The 21,184-nt window shown below is 33.3% G+C and overlaps 1 protein-coding gene across 7 annotated transcripts in view; it reads left to right on the forward strand.

Annotated features, from left to right (window-relative positions):
- The window catches only part of RTTN (rotatin), an 88,216-nt gene that overhangs the window by 26,941 nt on the left and 40,091 nt on the right, over positions 1 to 21,184 (forward strand). For all 7 annotated transcript variants that reach the window (XM_064507144.1, XM_064507148.1, XM_064507145.1 and 4 more), the window contains 14 exons: positions 315 to 431; positions 2,220 to 2,359; positions 2,540 to 2,711; positions 3,806 to 3,905; positions 5,829 to 5,917; positions 8,635 to 8,752; positions 9,024 to 9,120; positions 9,954 to 10,022; positions 10,249 to 10,437; positions 11,462 to 11,701; positions 13,261 to 13,405; positions 16,146 to 16,300; positions 17,309 to 17,528; positions 19,903 to 20,031. In XM_064507144.1, coding sequence (XP_064363214.1) covers positions 315 to 431; positions 2,220 to 2,359; positions 2,540 to 2,711; positions 3,806 to 3,905; positions 5,829 to 5,917; positions 8,635 to 8,752; positions 9,024 to 9,120; positions 9,954 to 10,022; positions 10,249 to 10,437; positions 11,462 to 11,701; positions 13,261 to 13,405; positions 16,146 to 16,300; positions 17,309 to 17,528; positions 19,903 to 20,031 — 1,980 coding nt within the window. The remainder of the gene's footprint in view (positions 1 to 314; positions 432 to 2,219; positions 2,360 to 2,539; positions 2,712 to 3,805; positions 3,906 to 5,828; positions 5,918 to 8,634; positions 8,753 to 9,023; positions 9,121 to 9,953; positions 10,023 to 10,248; positions 10,438 to 11,461; positions 11,702 to 13,260; positions 13,406 to 16,145; positions 16,301 to 17,308; positions 17,529 to 19,902; positions 20,032 to 21,184) is intronic.

Below are 21,184 nucleotides of genomic sequence, written 5' to 3' on the forward strand. Positions count from 1 at the left end.
TGGCATTTCACTTTATTATTATTATCCTGAGCTTAGAGGCTTTAAATTCCAAGAATTTGTCTGTTCTGTTAAAAGGAGAGCTGTTTGTGTGTTTTCTCTGACAGACTTTTCTACAACTTAATATTTAATGTGACTGACAATTTAAAAGTAGTGTTCTGCAGTGTGACTACATTTCGGTCATAGATCCTTTCCCTTTGAGCTGCGTTTGTATAAAATTTAAAGACAGAATTTTATATTACTGTATTGACAAACTGACCTAGACACTTAGGCTGTCACATCTTTATTTATTTCTTCATTTTTTTGTTACTGAGCAGGTGAACTCTGCTGCCAAGTCCATTCTGATGTACCTATTCCAGGGTCAACTAGTAATGACAGTATTGACTTGGAACAAGTTCATTGAGGCTCTCTATCCCATCATTCCTATTTTGCAGGTACCAGTGCTTTTATGTATGAGATATGCAATTTGATGTGTGAGATATGCCATTATGTAAATAGCAACACTGGAAAATAGATTAACAAACAGTAAGTTGTCAGATGGAGAAATGTTTTATATGGGTCCCAATGCCTGTTAAAGTTCCTTTTGGTTTTGTAAAGAAATTTAGCCTGGTAATGTTAGAATTTGAAATTTTGAAGGGATATATTGGAAATTACAGTCGTTAACAAGTACTGACCAGGGCTTAAATTGTTTTAGCATATGATTGGAAATCCAAGTATAGATTGAAACATACTGTATGCTGGTTCAAATTAGTGTCTGATTATTGGAGTGCTTCTCCTTCCTCAGTTCTTAAATTTGAACATTTATAGCTTCTCTAAGTATACAGTTTTCAGATCAAGTATGCATTAGACAAATAGCTAAGCTATATTTAATGCCTATTTTGGTGTTTCTGAATTTTGTTTCCATTTATTAGACATGTCAATAGTCAATAATTATGCTTAGACTTGAGTCTTCATTCCTATAAGAACTGTGCAGATTTTCTTTCCTGTTTTTACTCTCAGCTCAATCTGACAGGAACTTTTCCCTTTCTCAATCTTATTTTCATCATAGTTGCTCCATCCAAGTTTTTTAATGCGTTTTCTCTGGTGCTAGAGGTTTCCCTTCTACTGTCTGCCTATGGTCTTCAAGATAGATATCCTGCTGCACTTATCTGTCTTCCTGCTTTTTGCCATACGTGTCTTTCTGCCCCTCTCCCCAACCCTTTGGCTAATAGATCCAAGTACCGTTTTTTGTCACCTTTTTTCTTCCTTAACATTCCTCCTCTAAAAATATCACTTATGATAATTATTCCTACATGTTCATGTCATTACAATTTATTCATGTAGATTGCCTGTACCTCTGTACTACCATAACTTGAAAAAAGTGCTTGTATAATTTAAACCCTGAAGTAAAGTACGTAAATCAAAGCAAAAATGGGGCAGAATTGCAAACAGGATGGTTCATGAAATAGAAGGAACAGTCAGGAAAACTTATGCCATTGCAGAGGAAATGCAGTATGAGAATTGAAAGTGGTAGAGGAGTTACTGGGAGAGAAATAGCTCTAACATAATATTGACATTCCTGTGTTACCCACATACATATCTTGTATTTCTATTGATACTCAAGATTAGGTAGGTAGGTGATTAATATAAGCTGTAGGTTAAACATGTGAGAGAGAATTTTTCCGTATTCTGATTTTTCTGAATAGTAGTTTTCTCTCTACTGTGGCTTGTAGTGAGCTACATATAGTAGATACTTGAGCAGAGCTTGATTCAAAGCCTGTCTTCACCCAGTGCATATAAAAGGTGGGTTTTTTTGCTATGTTGTTTAGATGGTTGTGGTATCAATTCTTTATATAACTGATTCTGGTTTGTCTTGGTTGTATGTGTAAATGCTTTGACTAAATATCTATAAAGAATAGCTAGGACTATTGTTTTGAAGCCATTTTCACCTAATAACTGAGTTTTATTTATTAAAATGAAAATGAAACTTGCAGAGTAGCATTGTGCTAATAGATTGAGGGCTAAACTTCCAGGTCAAAATACTTGAGTTTAGTTTGTTCTTTTTTTTTTTTTAATTTGCAAAAATTGAATGTCAGTTTTATTAAAGTTGTTGCATATTTTTGGTCCTTCTCCCTTCCCCCTCCACCTCATTCCTAAAAATAAAAAAATAAAGGGGAATTATATTGTCTAGTTTGCTAATTATTAAGCTGTTCTTTTGATTTTGGTTTTTAAATTTTTTTTAGGGTTATGCTGATGCCAAAGATACGCTAGGTAACTGCATCCTTGCTTTGAGTGAAACGACCTCTGACAAAGGAGAGGGTATTCTCCCCAGAGCTACTAGACTACGGGCGGCTCTGCGTCTTCTTTTCTCAAAAAAGCAGTTGTGAGTAATATCCTGTAGTACAATGGGTTGACTTAAAAGGCAGATTAATCAATATTGCTTTGAGTACTTTATTTCTTTTTCCACAACAGAAATTGTATGACCTAAGTAATGTTTAACTGTAAAGCTAAAGATTTCTAGTATGAGACTTTATATATTTATTTTAATCATTTACTCCTTTAGGGTTCGTTCTGTAGCACTTAAACATTTATCATTCCATCTTTTGAATGAAGAAGGGGCCAGCCTGAAACGCCCACATCTGCATGATAGTGTGTTGTCCAGCATTTCAAACTTGTTTATTATAGAAAGAGCTATTGAGCTGAAATTGGATGATAAAACAGAGTCGGTATTTAAGGTGAATAAAATCTGTCTAAATATTCTGTCATTCTTCAACTCTTTTCCATCTGTCCAGTAACTTACATTGTAGGCTTCAGAGAATGATAACTTTTCATACACATTGGCTTATATCCCGAAAAGAAACATATATATATATATATAGAGATATATTTTCTCCATGTGAACTTTAACAGTAGTTTTCACACTACAAAATGCAACAGTGAGTAAGAAAAGAATTCATTCTTTTTTTCCTCTCTGCAGATAACGGTAAGACTTAGCTTGACTGCAAACAATACAGGCCTGCCATGCTTACAACAATTTAATTGTGCATGGGTAGAGTCTGATTTTTCTCACGCAGAGAATTTTTTTGCTCAGAATCCCTTCTTCTTGAAACAGCCACAAAGAATTTCTAACACGAAATATTCTAAAATAGATTACAGACTTCTGTCTGTGTTTTCATAGTATTACAGCTTCTGCAAAATGAAAACAGATCACAAGTATTTTACCAATGGGTAAAGTTACCTTTTAATTCAATCAGCTAGGCTGTTTTCTTACCACGTCTGCTCCATTCTCCTTTCCCCATTACACTCAACATTTGCAGGTTAACAGTACATTTGAAAAAAATCTAAGATGCTTCCCTTCTGATAAAATTTATTCTGAGCAGTCATTGTACACTTGATTTATACTCTTCCCTTACATTCTCGAAAAAGTAAGGATCTTAAATCTATATGTGAATTCAGGATTATTTTAATTGTTCTAACGCTGCTGCTGTTAAAAATGAACTCCACTAAGTTAGAAATGTGTTACAGCGTTTCTGTGTAGTTTTGAGCTTTCTGTAATCCTGCATAAACTGAGTGTTATTGCTTAGAAGTCTGCTTCCAGCTGTTGTGTGCTAGAAACTATTCTCTTCTTATGTACCCCAGGACTTATTAGAGATTTCTTACAAAAAGATTATAATTTAATCCTTTCTTATTATGTACATGTGGAATCTAATCAAATACATTCTAAAAAAGAATATAATTTTTTTTTCCACTTCCTCTTATGAGATTTGGCTAGTTACCTTGTTTCACAACTGTATACTGTCTGTAAATCTAAATACGGTTTTACTTTTAGGCAGAAACTGTTGAAAAACTTTATGGTATCTTGACTTCTGATGCTGTGGACTTAGTTCTACGAAAGTCTGCAGCTGAACAGCTAGCTGTAATTTTGCAAGGTAAAGTTCTGTAGAATTTTTTTATTCATCTGCTGATCATCAATGACTTCATAGTTTGGCTGTTTTGTGTGTGTTTCTGCTAAGGGTATTTTTATTTTATGTAGATTTTACATATGTCATTGGACCAGAGTGCAACACTGTTGTGGATAAAATAACAATCCAAATCAGAACTTAGTTATTTGTTGTTACTGTACTCAAGAATAAGGAATAGTGCTCTTACTGTAGGAAAGAACTCCCCTAAATAACAGAGGAGTAAGCTTAATTCTGTAAGCTCTGTAACAGTTTTTTTTCTCCTTCTCCATTTTAATGTTTGTTATTTTGTGATGTATGTTAGACTAATGTTGCTTCAAAATTTTCCTATTGCCATCTCAGCTACTTCTGTCTTCAGGAAGGGAGGCAATGGTCATTAGAACATATATAAATATTTTTGGTGGTATTATGTTTCAAGTAAGAAAGTAAATTCTTAGATTATGCAGGCTAGTGAAACGGGTTTTACACTTAGTGAAGAGTTCCTTCTAGCTTCCTTAATTTCTTCTTCCATTTTGAGTTAGCATAAGTAGTAGCCACAGTTAAAGTGCATTTAAATGTCATCTGTGTGATTTGTTCAGTAAACTCATGATAAACTTCCATGATGATACTCTCTTTCAATATGAAGTTGCAGGCTCCCTGTGGTATTTAATCTAATATATTGCTGGAAAGGTGTTCCATCTTACACTCTTTATGATTTAATTTAAGTGACTGATCATAAATTTGCATCACAGTTCTTTATAATTGTGTTGCTCACAAGGGAAAAATGATGAATTCTGGTAAAGAATATTTGATTAAATTAGGATGCAAGTATGTAATCCTGAATAGAGCATTATTTGGCTTAATGCGGGACCATAACTTTGGAGTTTCAAACCTGGAGGTCTGTACTCTGCCTACTCAAACTCCGTTTCAAGCATATGTTTTCTTCAAGGCAGGCAAACCATAATGATAGAACATAATTTTTTCACCATGAGAAGATGACCTCTTAGACAATATTAAAATAAGGATTTTTCTCGACAGAAACAACACAAAAAGAAGAAATGTCTCCTATATCCTGTAAAAATACATTTAGCTATGGCTGCCACAGTTTTCAGATGACAAAATATATGAAGTCTAACATAGGATGAAATGATAAAGGAAAAATGTAGCTGTCTTATCAGAAAAAATTTCATATGAAGAATCAACAACCCAAACTAGTTACAGCTTTTTTTGTTGTTGTTAAATATTATTGAACCAGATGTTCTGAATGATGGTTTCAGTGGAAAATAATTTAACTCACGTTACTTTTCATCGACAGATTCATGACTGATTTTTAATATCATTTTTAGTTGCGTATTAAACTGTTGAAGACAGTGAAAAAAAAAAAAAGTGAAATCCCGGATGGCCAGCATTTGAGTTACACTGAGGTCTATGTAGGTGCGGAACATAAGGATTTTTTGGGAAGATATTTAGGTCGCTTAATAGTATAATCAGATGATTGCAAATGAAATGGAGATCTTTTTGTTGTTGTTGTTGTTGTTGTTATTTGGCTTAGAGATTATTGGCTAAAATTTGTCCTGGAATGACTGTTTTGTAGTTCGATCGTCTTAGGTCTTTTTCACTTGTTAGGCAGACATGTCTATCTAAAACTATTGTCCCAAATTGCAGTTATTGTTAAGCTTTGTAAGAAGACTTGTATAATATTTATGTTTTGTAGCATTTCTTTGGGATGGGTTAGCTAAAGGATTGCTGATAAGACTCTAGGGAGGCTTGTATTGTTAGTGCTAGAGCTGTACTCGTTCTGTTTATTAGCAATTTGGGAAACTGTTGCTTTCAACATCACAAATTTGTGATTGCACACTAAGAAGTTTAATATGGAGTCAGGGGCTCCTAATATAGATATGCTTTTTCTTACAGATACCAAAATGCATGATATAGTGAAAAAGTTGGGTATGATAGAAAAGATTTCTGCTTACCTCAATGAATGTATACATCTCGCTGGAAAGGTAAAAATACTAGCACAAGTTCTTCTGCAAATGTTGCATAGCATGGTGGTAGTATAATTCTTTTTTTCTGTACTTATAACACTAATCTTACTGCATTGATTCTGCAAAGAATACAAATCTTTAATAACATATATAATCCTAATATATATTTCGTTTATTTCACTTTTGAATATGCTAACATTCTGTTAATGAAAAAAGATTGGTATAGCTACCTGTGATAATAGCTGGTCATAGAACTTAACTGTGTTTGGTAGTGTGGTTCTGAAATATGACAGCCAGAACATCCATGTTTTTTTTTTTTTTTAAAGGAGACCAAAATACAACTTTTAATGAGCTAAAAAATTCATAAGTAATATGTCTTTCTTCGTAGTCTCCAGGCTTATGTCCTGAAGCAAATAAATATAATATAATTAAAAACTGTCATTTATTAATTATATATGAGAATATATTAGTCAGATTGAGGTTCAGGTATAAGTAATTTACTGACAAACAGAAGATTTCTGCCTCAGCAGGGATGGTTTCAAGACACAAGATCACATTTAGAGTTCAATGTTTACTTGTTGCAGATTCAAGATTTCTGTATGGAATTTTTCCGAAATTCATTATTTATTTGAAATCATTTTATGCAAGCTAATTTAGGCTATAAGTTGCTCAATGTCACTTTATTGGATTCAATTTTTTGTGTATTTCTTAATTTGCTTGAATAGTATTAGTATAGTAATTCGACAGTCCAGACTGAAATATGTTAAGATCCCATGAAAATTTTAAATTGTAGTGATTTTCAAAAAACGCAAAAGAGAATAGACCTGCTTGACATTTTGCGGAGTTGTTCCTACTTGTCAAAGTTACGCCACTCTTCTTTGATAATGGTAATGTGCTTCCCCCCCCACCCCGATCATCGGTATCTAAGTTTATTTCATCCCGGTAGCTTTAAGGGAACCCTAGTCAAGTTCGAAGCTAGAATATGAGTACTTCTGTAAACCTCTGATACTGAGTTGGGGAAATCTGATGTAAGGTTCTTAATTTTTTTTTTTATTATGTTTATTGTAGAATGCCAATGTCTTCATTGTTTTACCTTTTTTGAGACAAAAAAGAAATATTTTTATTACTTTTTATTTTGTCTGGTGAGTAGGTATTAGCATTTAGTTAATAATACAGGAGTACAAGCATGAAAATGTATCGCCTTAAACAGATCCTTCATAGCCAGACAAGTATCTAGGATAAAGTTTAAAAAATACATCTCTTTATCCCTTTGTGATCTGTAACTTAATCCTGAAAGGGCACAGGCAACAATTGTTTTAGGGCTGTAACGCTTTATTTCATATATGGGGCTTGTGGAGCACAGGGTCTTTATCTTTATGCTAGATAGGTTATTCCTATTATACATGAGGAAAGCTAATGAATATTTAAAGGAGAAATCTAAAATTGTCCATGTTGAACAAGGAATGGTTCAACATCGAGTCAGCAAGAGAGGCTGCACCGATAGTTGTATATGAAATTCCACTCCTTCTAGTGCTAAGATTCAAAAATTCGTCAGTCAGCGCTGTGTTGATGATAAAAGTTTCAGATCCTAAATGGTCTGCCATGTCTCTTTTGTAAAACAGTTCTTTTACACCATCCTTACTTCTGTCATTTGAACGCACCCAGCAAGTTCCTATCTTTAGCTCCCTCAAGCTCTGATAATTCAAACCCCTACCAGGAAAGTTAGTAAACCATCAGGATGGAAAATAAATGAAGCGGGAGCACTGCTTACCTCTTGTCTGATATAATGGAGTCTGAAAATAAGATAATAAGTGCGTTGCATTAGGTCAAAGAAAAAGCATGTAGATATGATCATGTAAACTACTCTTTAGGTTGCTATCCTGAGGGAATCTAGCCCAGATTCTTGTTCTCCTTCAAACTGTTCTTAATTTCATTCTAAAATCATTAGAAAAGAAAAAGCTTACATGCTCTTTAGGAAATGGCTACCAAGAAAAGGATGAATGATGTAGTAGAGGAGAAGAAGCACAATTAAATAAGGTTATAAATATAGCTATGCCAAAGACTCCTCTTTCCATTCTAAATAAGCATGGCTATTTTCTATTGAAAATCAAATGGAACTCTATTTGATGATGGAGCTAAAATGAAATTTAAACATAGAACTTCAGTCAAGCAAAGAAATGGTACAATGTGCATACTAATCTTTGAAAGACATACTGTCTTCTCATTCTAAGGAGTAATGATGTGGTCCTATTTTTGGCCGTTCACTGATATTTCAACGCTGAGCAAGCTGCTTCCACTTCTGAGGTTTCTCCATTTGAAAGATGAACCCAGGAAATTAATCTGATACAGTATAGCTATTTGCATCTAAAAATGAATAAGGTTGTATGAGTGTAAATATTTGTTTATTTTTGGAAATCCTTCAGCTCATGTATGTGCTTCTGTATGTACTTATATATTTTCCAAAATATGTATTTTGGAAATGAGTGTTATAAATGTGTTAGGAGACCAGAGGCCAATAAAATTATTACTGTTTACTAAGAAAAACAGAAGTGAATAATATTTTCAAATGAATGTGCTGTAATCACTTGGATAAAATGTGGTTGTCTAAGAAAGTTTAGGTTTCTCTGCCTCAAATAGTAGAATGTATTGGTTCATAGCATGCACGTTTGTATTAAGCATCCCACAATAGATCATTCTAATTGATATTTATATTTATATTTAATATGGTCCTGCAGGTCATGGAATGCATAGTGCTACCATGTCTAACACTTTTACAGAAACTTGCATATGCTGATCCAGTTGTTCGTTTGTCCCTGGCACAGCAGTCATCCTTCCTGCTTGTGTTATTCAGAGGTAAAGATTTTATTTCTATTTTTATTTTAATATCTGGGTAGAAAGAACATGTGTGAAACGTTAAGTAAAAACCTTCCCGATAACCTTGGATCTCTTCAGAGTCCTTAATATTTAAAAGAAAAATCATTGTTTGCTAGTGTTACCCAGCAAGTGGCATCTGTTGAAGATGTTGGCAAAATGACTGTAAAAATCAGCAGTGTTTAACCAGTGTCCTTCTATTAAATATCCATGTTTTCCTAACATATATTTTAAATATCTTTATTTTATTCAGTTTCCTTGATATTCCAAAATGATCATGCCGTTCTAACTGAAACTACAGTATTGCTTTGTCTTCTGTTGTTTGATGAAGTAGCAAGACAAGAAACATGGTATGAAAAGACACAATTATTTAATTATATATCTCTAGTCAAAATTTTAGGTTTTGGTGCAAGTCAGTTTATATATACCCAAGCAAATCATTGCCAGAAGTTTTATATTTCTAAAATTACATGAATTACTTATTCGTGTAGGCCAAACAAATTGTTTCAGTATTCGCGCTGCATGTTGTACAAGTTTACCTGATGTACTATTACAGTATAAATGGTTCATTGTTCATTGTAACTTTTGTTTACTTTCATTTTTAAAAATCCCCAGTTGCTCTCTGACACCTTTCCATAAATAGAAAGTACACTAATCAAATGAAAAACTATAGGTCTGGTCTCTCCTCTTTTTTTTCTTAGTAAGAATTCTCCCATTTACTGTGGATTTTAAGTGTAGCAGTTGTTCTTTTTAAAAAAGACTTCAGCTTATGAAGAACATTTCAGATTTTATTATTTGAAATTTGCATATAATTCAGAAAAAATGTGCTGTTAGAATTCACACATCTGAAATGTACTGAAAAGAATTATAACGCCTGTTTTTTCTCTAATGGAAATATAATTTAAACAGCCATGTGCTTAGATAACTCATCTTTAATTTCATTTTTATGTGCAGTATATCTGCAGCAAGTGTTTTGTATATGTGTGATCTAAGAAATACCTTAATATTGCATAATCATGAAGAAATATTTATTAATACAAATGTATTCATCAGTGGGTTACCAAAGAGCTAGTTAGAGGAAAAAAATACAGCTATATATGAATAATGAAGAAATAGAAGCATTAGTGGAAAAGTAGAGTTTTAATTAGCGAATAATAACTATAGCTTAATCTTTTTCTGGCAGGGCTGATGGCATATCTAGTAATGATACTGACCTACCTTCCTTCAGTTTGCCTGTTGCTGTTGTTAGACGGTATGCTTTTTTACAGTTAACTTTGCTTCTTTCTGTTTGCTGTCAACTCCGAAGGATAGAAACAGGAGAAAAAGGGGATACATTTTATGTTAAAAATAAGATTGTCAGATTTTTAAATGTGAAGTTTTCGCTCCAAGACTTTGTCTTCTGACAAAGGCTTTCAAAAACTTTATTTGCAAATGTAAAAGTATTGTTCTAATTGAATATTTAAATTTATTTTTTTAAGATATCATCTTCCAATCAGAATCACTACTCATCATGCCGTTAGCCCCAATTCTGTTGTTATGCCATTGTCTTCTGACTGCCTGACTATGAAGCCTGTGTCAGACATGCTTAAGATAGCTTGGAATCTGTCATGGTATCATGGGATTGAAAATCTGTTGCAACTGGTAAATTATGAGAAGGAAGCAGAAATGTAAGCCATTTTATCTTGATTTTAAATCCTAACATATTTCAATAATATTAACAGACCTTCAAGGTTAAATAGCTTTTCAACTTCAAACTGCAGTTCAAGCTGTCTATGATTTGAGAATGCTGTCTTTTTAAATGTAAAGGATCACATCCCAGGACTTTGTATATACGATGTCAAGGGCTAATGTTTTACCTAAATTGCACCTATACATGAAGTTGAGAGATTGATCCAACTTATATTGATGGTCACACTTGGACAAAATTAAACAACAGGAAACTCGCCTTATTTTGTGGCTGGGCTTTTTGTTTTCTTTTTTGTTTTTTTGCGAAGGAGCTGTCTTTTTTTCCCCTGAGTTGTTGCATGGCTTAATCTTTAGGAATATAAATTCCATAAAATTACAGCTTTTAATGTTAATACTAAGGATTATGGGGGATAATCGAGAAGCTTCCTTTTACATCTTTTGATTATCTCTTGATTATTTGTAATTTCTCTGTTTGAGAGTATTCTGTGTACAGAATTCCTCATCTTAAGAGATACTTCATTTAATAGGACTAAAATGTTTGTTTCTATACCTCTTTCCACCTTGATGACTTTTCTTTTATAGATTTTTTTTTTTTTTTTTTTTGCCCTTTAAGAGGTCCTACAAGTTTTATTAGTAAACAATATGGTTCTGGGCCATAGAAAACTCTGCATGCTTTGATTACACTTTTAAGTTCCCTCAAGTCAAAAAAAAAAAAAAAAAAAAAAAGGTGATTTCTTAAAAAGAACTGTCTAACTGACCAAGTGCAATAGCATGGAGGAAAAGTTCATTACAAACCGTGTAAATACCAACTCATCTTTCAAAAAACAAACAGCTTGGGATTTAAATGTTTAAAAAGAGGTGGAAAGATCAGTTAATGAAAATAAATTTGTAAGGCAGGTTATAATTTGTTTTCTCATTTGAACTAGAATATGAAGGAGTTGATGCTCACTGAAATAATTTATAAAGATACTGACTGTTAACTGTTGTTCTTTTATGCCTTGTCAGATTTTTAGACATGCTAAAACTGTCCTCAGAAGACATTCTTACACTGAAGATAACACACACAAGCTATGGATTGCAGGAATGTTTTAATTCAATCATTCAGGCAGTATCCCACAGGGATGTTAGGGCTGCTGTCATTAGGCTAAGTTTTTATGTTCTGAATGACAGACTTGCTTTAAAATACAACTCTGGGCCTTGTGGAAACGCTTTGAAGAGCTTTGTCTGGCAGAGAGCATTAAATAGGTAAGCACATTGACTGCAAAAATACATTATGAGTATGATGTTTAAACTGTAAAGTTGAAAATATGAAAACTAGGAAATTTGTGGAATTAGTTGTCCCTGCATCTCTGATTCTAATTGCTTTGTACCTATGTAGTCAAACAGAATGGTCCCCTGGAAAATAGTGTATGGTCCTGTAGTTGAACTATGTCTCCTAGTGGTTGCTGAAGCTGACAGGTGAGACCAACCATACAGTAGGCAGGTAACATTAATCTTGGCTTTGCCATTATGTTATTTCAGTGGGTTTTTTGTTGTTTTGTTTTGTTTTGTTTTGTTTTTTTTAATTTCCTGATGTTCTGAGTGTTTGGTTTGTATGTGGTTTCACTTTTTTTTTTTTTAAGGGCAAACAAAGAAGTAATTTCTACTCTTAAAATTCATCTATCTGTTTGCAAATAAATCTTTAACAACTTTAAAAGAGCACTGCACTTACTTCCAAGCAAAAGTGCCTTTGTTCTGTCTGTATGCAGTTCAGCTGGAAGACGTGTATGTGGCACTGAATCTGAATATAAGCTACCTGTCAATGGAGATTATTATTTCCAGTGCAGTTTTCACTGGTAGTGACTGTACAGCTGGGATATAGCTGGCTTGCCATCACATGATTCAAAACATAGGTTCACTTACTTCCAATTGCGAAGTTCTGCGTAGATTGTTGCTATTCTGGTAAATCAGTATGGCCTAAAATACAGCACAAATGGTGTATTTAATCCCAGAAAGGCTTTAGGATAATCTATTTTGGATAATTGGAGAGAAAGAGACTCAAATTGCTTTTCTCTCCAGCTCTCCACATTGGGATCCCAACATTTGTGATGAGAGTCTTGCCCTATATACTGTGTTTAGGACAGGGATTGGAAGAGTGATTTGGTCCCTTCCATGCTGAAGATACAACCGTTCTCATAACCCACAGGTGTTCTTGTAGTGCAGTATATAAATGCTGTGTTACCTTGGTCACACTCTTGGCCAAGTCTAAGTAAATTTTTGCAACCCTTTAGTTCGGGATTTGGCTAAATATAGAGACGATTTTATGGACATCCACCTGCCTGAAGAAATTTATCACTTCCAAAAGCTTGTTAGTAACAATTGTAAAATTGTTGAAAAAACTGCAAGAAATGGTCAAAAGAATCAGCAGGAAATAGTTGGATATACTGAAGAAATTAGTATTAGTTTTTAGTATTGCCCTATTATCTGCCTATTTATATATACAAAAAAGGCAAAGATGTAAGAACGCAAGATCTAACTTGCTGTATTTAGAATAAGAATTGTCAAAAATGCCTAGTTGGTCTTTGATACTACATTTACATTTTTACATCACACTTCATTTGATACTGCTACATTTAAATGCTAATACTGAATAGCTAACAAATTTTTTTTTTCTAATCCAATCTATGGTCCTATTTGTATTTTTCAGTTTAGGTTTAATATGATAATTCCATGTTTGCAGGTGACTTCAATCCTGCTAGACTGAGACCTGAAACTCCTTTAATGTGCTGCAAGTGTAAAACAAAGTATTTTTGTTTGGATTACAGGTTTCTGCAAGTGCTTCCAGCTTCTATTGAGGATGAGAAGCTTTTGGTAGATATCCTGAATTTTCTAAACAAATTGCTTAGAGAGCAGAGAGCAAGTTTGGAAACAGACCATCTAAAGTGGATGCTGAAAACATTGCATACGAATGTAAGAGTATACCTAAGTTAGTTGTAGACTACAAAATGATGTAACCGTAACCTGTTTTTGTTTGTGGTGAGCTGCTCTAGGAAAAGGACTTCTCAACAAAACCAAAAAATATCAGAGCTTGTAGTTTTAATGTCTGTTACTTTGTGGTCTGTACTACAGTTTTAGTGTTTGGAGCAGTTAACTTTGAACAAGAGTGACTTACCTTCCCTCTTTTGTTTGTTATATGAATTGTTTCTCTAAAGCGAAATGCATTTGCCAAACGTAAACACCATCTACCTGTGTGTTTAGTTTGCTCTGGTGCAATGAAAGGATGAAGTAATATGTTGTATGTGCTAACTTTTCCAGACACCTTTATTTTTGTGTACCTCAGGCAGTTTTTAGGAGTAGGTTTATGGTAAAATTAGTATCAAGAACCTCTCAAAAATAAAAACATCAGTGTATTTTTTTCCCCACACTTACTTACATAATTTTGAAACCAATTTGATTTCCATTTGATTGTATTAAGGCAAAGATTGTAAAGCAAAGATGTGAAAATTAAGATTTCTAACTAAACTATTCGTTGCGGTCTATGTATTGCAGTCACTCCTCTGTTCCCCTTTTTATAATATTAAAACACCAAGAGGATAGTGAGTGAGGTAACAGCATATTCTTTTCCTTGAATGTCATTATTTTAGAGCACCTGAATTATGAATAGTCAGTTGTATTTGTCCTTTACTGACATAATATATTTCTATGATTTTTTTTAATGTAGAACCAGGAAAATGATGGGAATTCTGCTTGCCCTTCCTGAGACCATGCTATTATGAATATAGTGAACAAAATTATAATTGTAATACCAAATTCTTTTCTAGTTCATAAAATAGTAACAAATTTCTGCATTTTGAATAAGCTTACAGAATATTTATGGAAAAGTTTGCAAGCCGTAACTCACTTAGCTTTCTTTTCCTAGTATGCTGCTCATCTCAGTAAAAGACAGGATAAAGAGAAGTACTTAACACAAAGGACAGCTGCCAGTTATATCTATCTAGCTTGGTGTATTATCTGACAGTTTGTTTTCTAACTGTATTTTCTATTCTTTTGCTTCCAACTTTGCTTACTTTTAGGACCCATTTTCTAAATATCTGGTAAAAATATAATTTCTCCTTCTGTTCTTTAAGCTCCAAATACCTTTATAAATTATTTTACACAGGAGTTGAAGTGAAATTTATCCATTTTTATATGCTGGAGATTTATGTAATTTAGATAAATGGTTCAACTCACTGTCAACTTACTGTCTTTTCTCTCTCTCTTTTTCATGAGGCAATATAAAGAGTAGAGATAAGTGGGTTTTTTTAAAAGACAAATCCTCTCTATACTGGAGCTTACTGTTGATGACAGTCGAAATCATTTAGGTGAGGTAGTGGAATCATCTACTTATTGAGACAAAAGATGTTTTCTAAACCTGTTTGCAGTCTACTGTTAATGGTGTTATTACAATATTACTGCAGGAAAATTGTGCAACTGGTAGGTATGAATGAATTCAGTTTTTTTTCTTTCAGGCTGCAGATTTCATACAGGTGTTTTAGAACTTTCTGCTTGGCAGAGAGATACAAGTGAACATTATCTGTCTTGCATTAGGAATAAGAAGAACTGAAAATTAAGATAAGGTTTTGCTTTCAATATGTCTGTTACTTCATTTTCGATTTAAGGTTGTTGTAATCTAAGTGAAATACTTTTACTACCCAGAGGAAGGTATTATATGAGTATAAAGTTCAATTGTTATGGTAAAACTTGCATGAAAAGTATTGCAAGTATGTAACTTTGTTCTTTTCAGTTTTTTAGACAAGTGTTTTGCATTGGAGAGAGCCATTCTATCCAATACTGTTCATTTAAGATAAGTGTGAAATAGGAAAAAAATAAGAACAAACAGAAATAAAGATAACAAAGCTTTCATTATATTTATCAAAATATAATAATCCAATCTTGCTGTATAAAAATAATTATTGAGTACCAAAGATAGTGATGGCTTCTGTTTTAGAAGTTTGCATTATAAAGTATCGTTTTTCTCAAATACACTGCCCTCAAAGTAAGCTTGTTCATGGTCTTACGAGAGATATCCTATGTAAAATACAATCTGCATGCACTTGTGTTTTCCCATTTCAAAATACAATCTAAGCTTTTACAAATAAGTGTTGGTAGTCTTCATTGCTAATACTTGTAAACTGAAGTATCTGAGTATTTTGGTCAACTGAAGTATTCTATGTGGCTAACTGGGAATCCTATAAATTCTTGTAAATTTGTCTCTTTCAATATATTCATAGAAAAGCTTTAAATGAGGTGGTTTTCAATCTTTCAAGAAATTTAGCTGTACAAGATGCATCTTGAACTAGTATTTTTACTATGTGTTTTGTTTCTTGTGATTTATTTTTTCATTGCAGGTTATTGGTGCATGTAACTTCAACTTTTCTTGACTGTACTGATTCAAAATACACTGTATGATGGCTTATACCAGGAGATTTTAAAGGCATTAACAGTACATTATTTTATGCCATTTAGTAGATTCAAGTAATAGGTAATTGTAGGAAGTTTTTACTGTACGTTTTACAGAAATACTTCTTAGTAAAATGATCGTGGAATTTGTGATTTATAAGATCTGTGATTTGCAAGCTATGAACAGAAAAATGGTTTTAGTGTAGGTATTAAAGCAGGATGTCAATACTGCATTGTGTGAATGTATTTTTATTACTTTACTTTATTCTAGAAGCCAAAGTCACTCTTGGACCTCTTGGTGCGACCAGAATCCCAAGTGCAGGATGCAATAGATGAAATACAGACAGCTGTCAGGCAGCAACTGGATAAAGAACTTATTCGTCTTTTTAACACATTGCTATTTTGCTCCATGTCAGTGACTGACAGGTACGTTGTAAGGGATCTGCTCATATAATTCCAATTGAAGAGCGTAATATCTAGTGAGACTGTATCTCAGTCAGAATTTATATATGATTACATGGTGACACAATTATTTAAAACTGTAAAAATGGAATATACTCCTCTTGAATTGAAGATCAAAGTTTGGTGGGCCTTTTCACAATAAAATTAGGAAATTAACCTGGAAGGGTATGCAGTAGTGGTCACTTTCTCAAGAAATGATAATTAAATTTGATAACTTGGTTGACTTCCTAGCAGTTATTTTTAGGAAATAAAACAATAAAATATTTGAAATACCAACAAATGTTTATTTTCATCCAGCTCCTTTTTGGCCTAATAAAATGCATCTCTGCACATCAGTCATTAGCTTGGACATCTACTTCCTGCATGAAGTTCCAATCCTTTTCTGCCAATCAAAAATAAAAAGATGAATTTCTATTTTCTTTTTTTTTTCCTTTAAAATAATTTCCCACTCTTAATCTTTCCATCCAACTGTATTCTAAGGGATATTAAAACTGCAGCTTGACATAATACATATATAAGTGCCAAAGCAGAACAATTGATAAAGATACTTTCTTCAAATCAGTATCATCTTCTTTCTGCCAACTCATTTATTCAAGTTATTAAATTTTGACAGATGAAAAAAGGAGGATTACAGAAATCCTTGCCAGTTCTGTCTCTAGCTGAATTCTAGACTGATTGAAACATTTTTAAACTTGTCTCTTGAATCAGAATAAACATAAATATACCTACCTTTTGGTTAAGAAGTACTGTTATTATAAGATGCGATATTATGCTTTCAGAGTCTGGGTGAGGCTATAAATGTCATATTTGCTTCCATCTTATTCTGTGCACGAGGCGATAGTTACTCATTCAGATGCTGAGGTTGACAAAATAACAGAAGAAGAATGAGGCATTGGTCTCTTGTAAAATGATTCATTATAATAACTTTGTACTGATAGCTGATTCCTTTTTTGCTTTTTACAATTAATCCAGAGAAGGCTTGGAACTTGCAGGCTCTTTCAGAACAGAGCTGGCTCTGAAGCTGCTACAATGCTTAAGGCTAACAGATGCGCCACACTTTTATGGACTCCCTTCATTGGAAAGAATACTACGAGGAATGGTTCATGTTACTGCACTTCCAGACTGGAGTACATATTCTGCTACAGTTGAACCTATCACAATTTGTAAGAAATATTTAACAGGTCTTCTTGAAGTAAGTAGGTTATGTTACGTATTTTTGGTGTGAATGCTTATAAAGCACAATGTAATTAATGACATTATGATTTTTATGCTGTACTTCTAGTGGATATCATTGCCAGGAATAGGGGTTGGGAAAGATGTTTTATTTCCTGCCAAGTAAATAGCAGGAAAATGAAGGCTAGATCGAGTGATGTGAGTCTGTACATTAAAAAAAAAAAAAACAAAAAAACAAAAAAAAACAAAAAACCAAAAAACACTAAAAAGTCAAGAGTACAAGAAAGACAGGGACCTACTGGGGAGAATTTGCCCTCGTGGCAAAGAGCCCCTAAGATGATTAAGGGTCTGCAGTGTTTCTCATATGAGGAGAGGCTGAGAGAACTAGGAATGTTTAGCCTGAAGAAGAGAAGGCTCAGGGGGATCTTACCAGAGTTTATATATCTGAAGGGAGCACATAAAGAAGACGAAGCCAGACCCAACTCAGTGGAGCCCGTTGACAAGACGAGGCAATGAGCACAAATTGAATTTGCAAGAAATTCTGTCTGAACTTAAGAAAACACTTCTTTGTTGTGAGAATGGCTGAATACAGGAACAGGTTGCCCAGGGGGGTTGTGGGGTCTCCATCATTGGAGGTATTCCAAATCTAACTGGACAAAGCCCTGGGCATCCTATTCTAGCTGACTCTGAGCAGGGGATTGGACCAGATCTTCTATACAGCTCTCTTCCAATCTCAACTATTCTATGATTCTGTGAAGTGCAAATAAACTGATGTTTGCTTATAATGATTGCATATATTGTATGTGCCTTCTTCCTCTGTTTTAGAGGTAATGTCAAGTGACAATATTTTAAGCAAGATTAAAAATAGCCTTTTATAACTGAAGCATTAAAGAGAGAAATCGAAAATATTCTCCCATAGGCAAAAACCTCACGTGAAAGTGAAAAAAAAATCAGTAACTCATTAGGCAGGTTATTTACATAGAGAAAGAAGAAAAGAGATGATTTTTGTTAGATCCCTTATTTCCAGTGTTCCCATTAGTTTCAGTCCATGGATTTGGTAGACAAGTAATATTCACTCCTAAAATTACGTCTTTCAAAATGTCCAGTCTTCAGTTATGTTACAATTTTTTGTGGTGCTTAAAACTGTATGAAAAACATAGATTTGGCCTTTCGATAGATTATTTTACAGGTATACAGTGAGGTACACTTAGAAGCTTTATTTTTAGTTTCAAATAGTAAAATTTGTTGCATTGTTAGAGATTTGAAAAAGTCTTAGAATGTATTTTTTAATTCATTTGTGCTTCTGAGTTATATGAATACCTACTTGATAACTATTTGGAAAGCTTGCATGCAGGTGATTATTTTAATCAAATTCATGATGAAACAAAGTATAGTGTTCTAGGGAAAAGTCTTAAATTGTCAAGATTTCTGGAATAGAAATAAATATTTTAGAGCTGCTTGATTAGATGAGCTCTTCAGTTTGAAATCCAGACTAAAAATGGCACTAAGCTGTAGGTACTGTCATAAGGAATAAATGTTATTACTAGACAAATTGGTAATAAAACATCAGTTAAGATGAAATCAGCTGGTAACACACAAGTTCTATATGCAGAAGAGTTATGTAATTTTAATTGGCCCAAACGTAAAAATAAATGTAAAATAAAGGTTTCTTTGGGGTTGGTGGGGGGGAGGAGTGTGGGGGAGTGAAAGGAATTGGGACACTGGGACAGTGAAAAAAGAATGAATGACAACAAAAATGGAGAGGTTTTAAATCCCAATGCTTTGGGATGAAAAATGCATCTAAAAGTGTAAGTCTTAAGATTATAATTTAGAAAAAATATTTTGGTCATGTTTTGTTATATGCTTTTCATCTTAACTTGTATGGTTAATTACATTGTCAGAGATGGTTTATTTTGTATTAGGTTTCCATGATCTTTATTTCTGTTCATTAGGATATGATAAAGAAAACATTATTCCAGTTCAATTAAAACATATAAACGACCCTCTTTATTGAGCACAGAATTTTGAAAAGAAATAATATTCTTAATTCCAAACATAGAACTAACTGGGCACAATAGAAGGAATGTTTCCATCAAAACACATACTTTGAGGTCTCTCTTCAGGATTCATTCTTCAAATGAGGAACACTGAAGCTGAATAACAGCCAGCTACAAAACACTGAACCTCAGGGGTTGAACCATATAAGAAAACAATGTATGACCAAGTGACTTATAAATAAAATGCTCTCAATGTGCATCTAAAAATGTGTATTTGATAAAATCTACCATCTTTCCATGAATTTAAATTATGATTTATTAGTGTGTAGGACAGCATATGCTTATCTGTACACTACTTACAGTAAAGCTACCATGAAATTGTTCCACCACTCCCAGGTCATTTCATCATTTTATGTTGAATGGGGAGGAAACGCTATGTCCTTCATGGGAAAAGGTGTTACAAAAAGCACAGTTCTTTGCTTGCTTCACTTGTCCCATGAAATGATGGCTCAAGCCAAGGATATGGTGAGTACACTATAGTTGTCCTTGACTTGTCATTTGTGAAGGTTGTGCATAGATGTATTTTTACTGCTGAAGTTCAATTATAATCTAATTTTTGTACATGGTCAGTGGAAAATGTCTTATGTAACAATACACAAAAATGTCTTATGTAACAATAGACAGTAAAAGAGTATATATCTAGTACTTTCATTTAGCATATAGTGTTGGATAAATTAATAGGAGAAAGTATTTTGTACAAGATAGCTGAAAGTTCAGTTCTACCTTGCTGAAACTGAGTACCATCATTCTCCAAATAAATCTGTAGATTTAGAAGAGCCTTCTTTCAGAAGAAAGTATGACTTTGTATAAAGAATGAGAAATCAAGGTTTTATGTATAATTAATAACTTCAAGGTTTTGTACATTACATAACAACATTATTTCTTAAGCCTTATATAGATAACAGGCTTTTTGACTTATGTACATGCATATGTATATACATACGTGGAAGAATCTGATTATTTTTCACTTGTAAAAGGAGCTATCATTATTTATAATCAAACTCTATATCTGTGCTTAATGTCTATGAGCATATGTTGAAAGCCAATTTTTGAGAGTTTAGAAAAATTTGCCTTCATCCTGAGGCAGCTAAAGCACATCCAGCAGTTGAGTATAAGCCATATGGGAAAGTTAAAATCCACTCTAGTTAATATCTGTGGTGGCCACAAGTGAAAAAACTTCAAATACGATCAAGTACACTTCCTTGTAAATAGAAATAGCAATATACTTGCTTCCTCAAATGCCACATGTCTCTATTTGTGTACTCCTTCAAGATATCAAGTGTTGACAAAGTTTATCAAAATCACTGGGTACAGAGAATTAAGTAGACTGTAGGAAGACTGAAGCTTCTAGAGAATTAGATCATAAATGCGTAGAAGGAGGAGTAGACTTGAACTGTTTTTTAAAACAGTCTTACAGAATAATATGAATGATTGTATAATGATCAGTGGTATATTTGTGACTATGAATCATAATCTCTGTGTATACAACAGTTACTATCTAGACTATTCTAATAACTTATGCTCATAAAGAAATTTTAAATCCTGACCATTATTTACAATTATGATTTAGTGTCAAGTCTTAGGGAGAGAGGAATAAAAAATGAGCCTTATTCCTCTG

Source organism: Dromaius novaehollandiae, chromosome 2 (genome assembly GCF_036370855.1).
Source record: "Dromaius novaehollandiae isolate bDroNov1 chromosome 2, bDroNov1.hap1, whole genome shotgun sequence".
NCBI lineage: Eukaryota > Metazoa > Chordata > Aves > Casuariiformes > Dromaiidae > Dromaius > Dromaius novaehollandiae.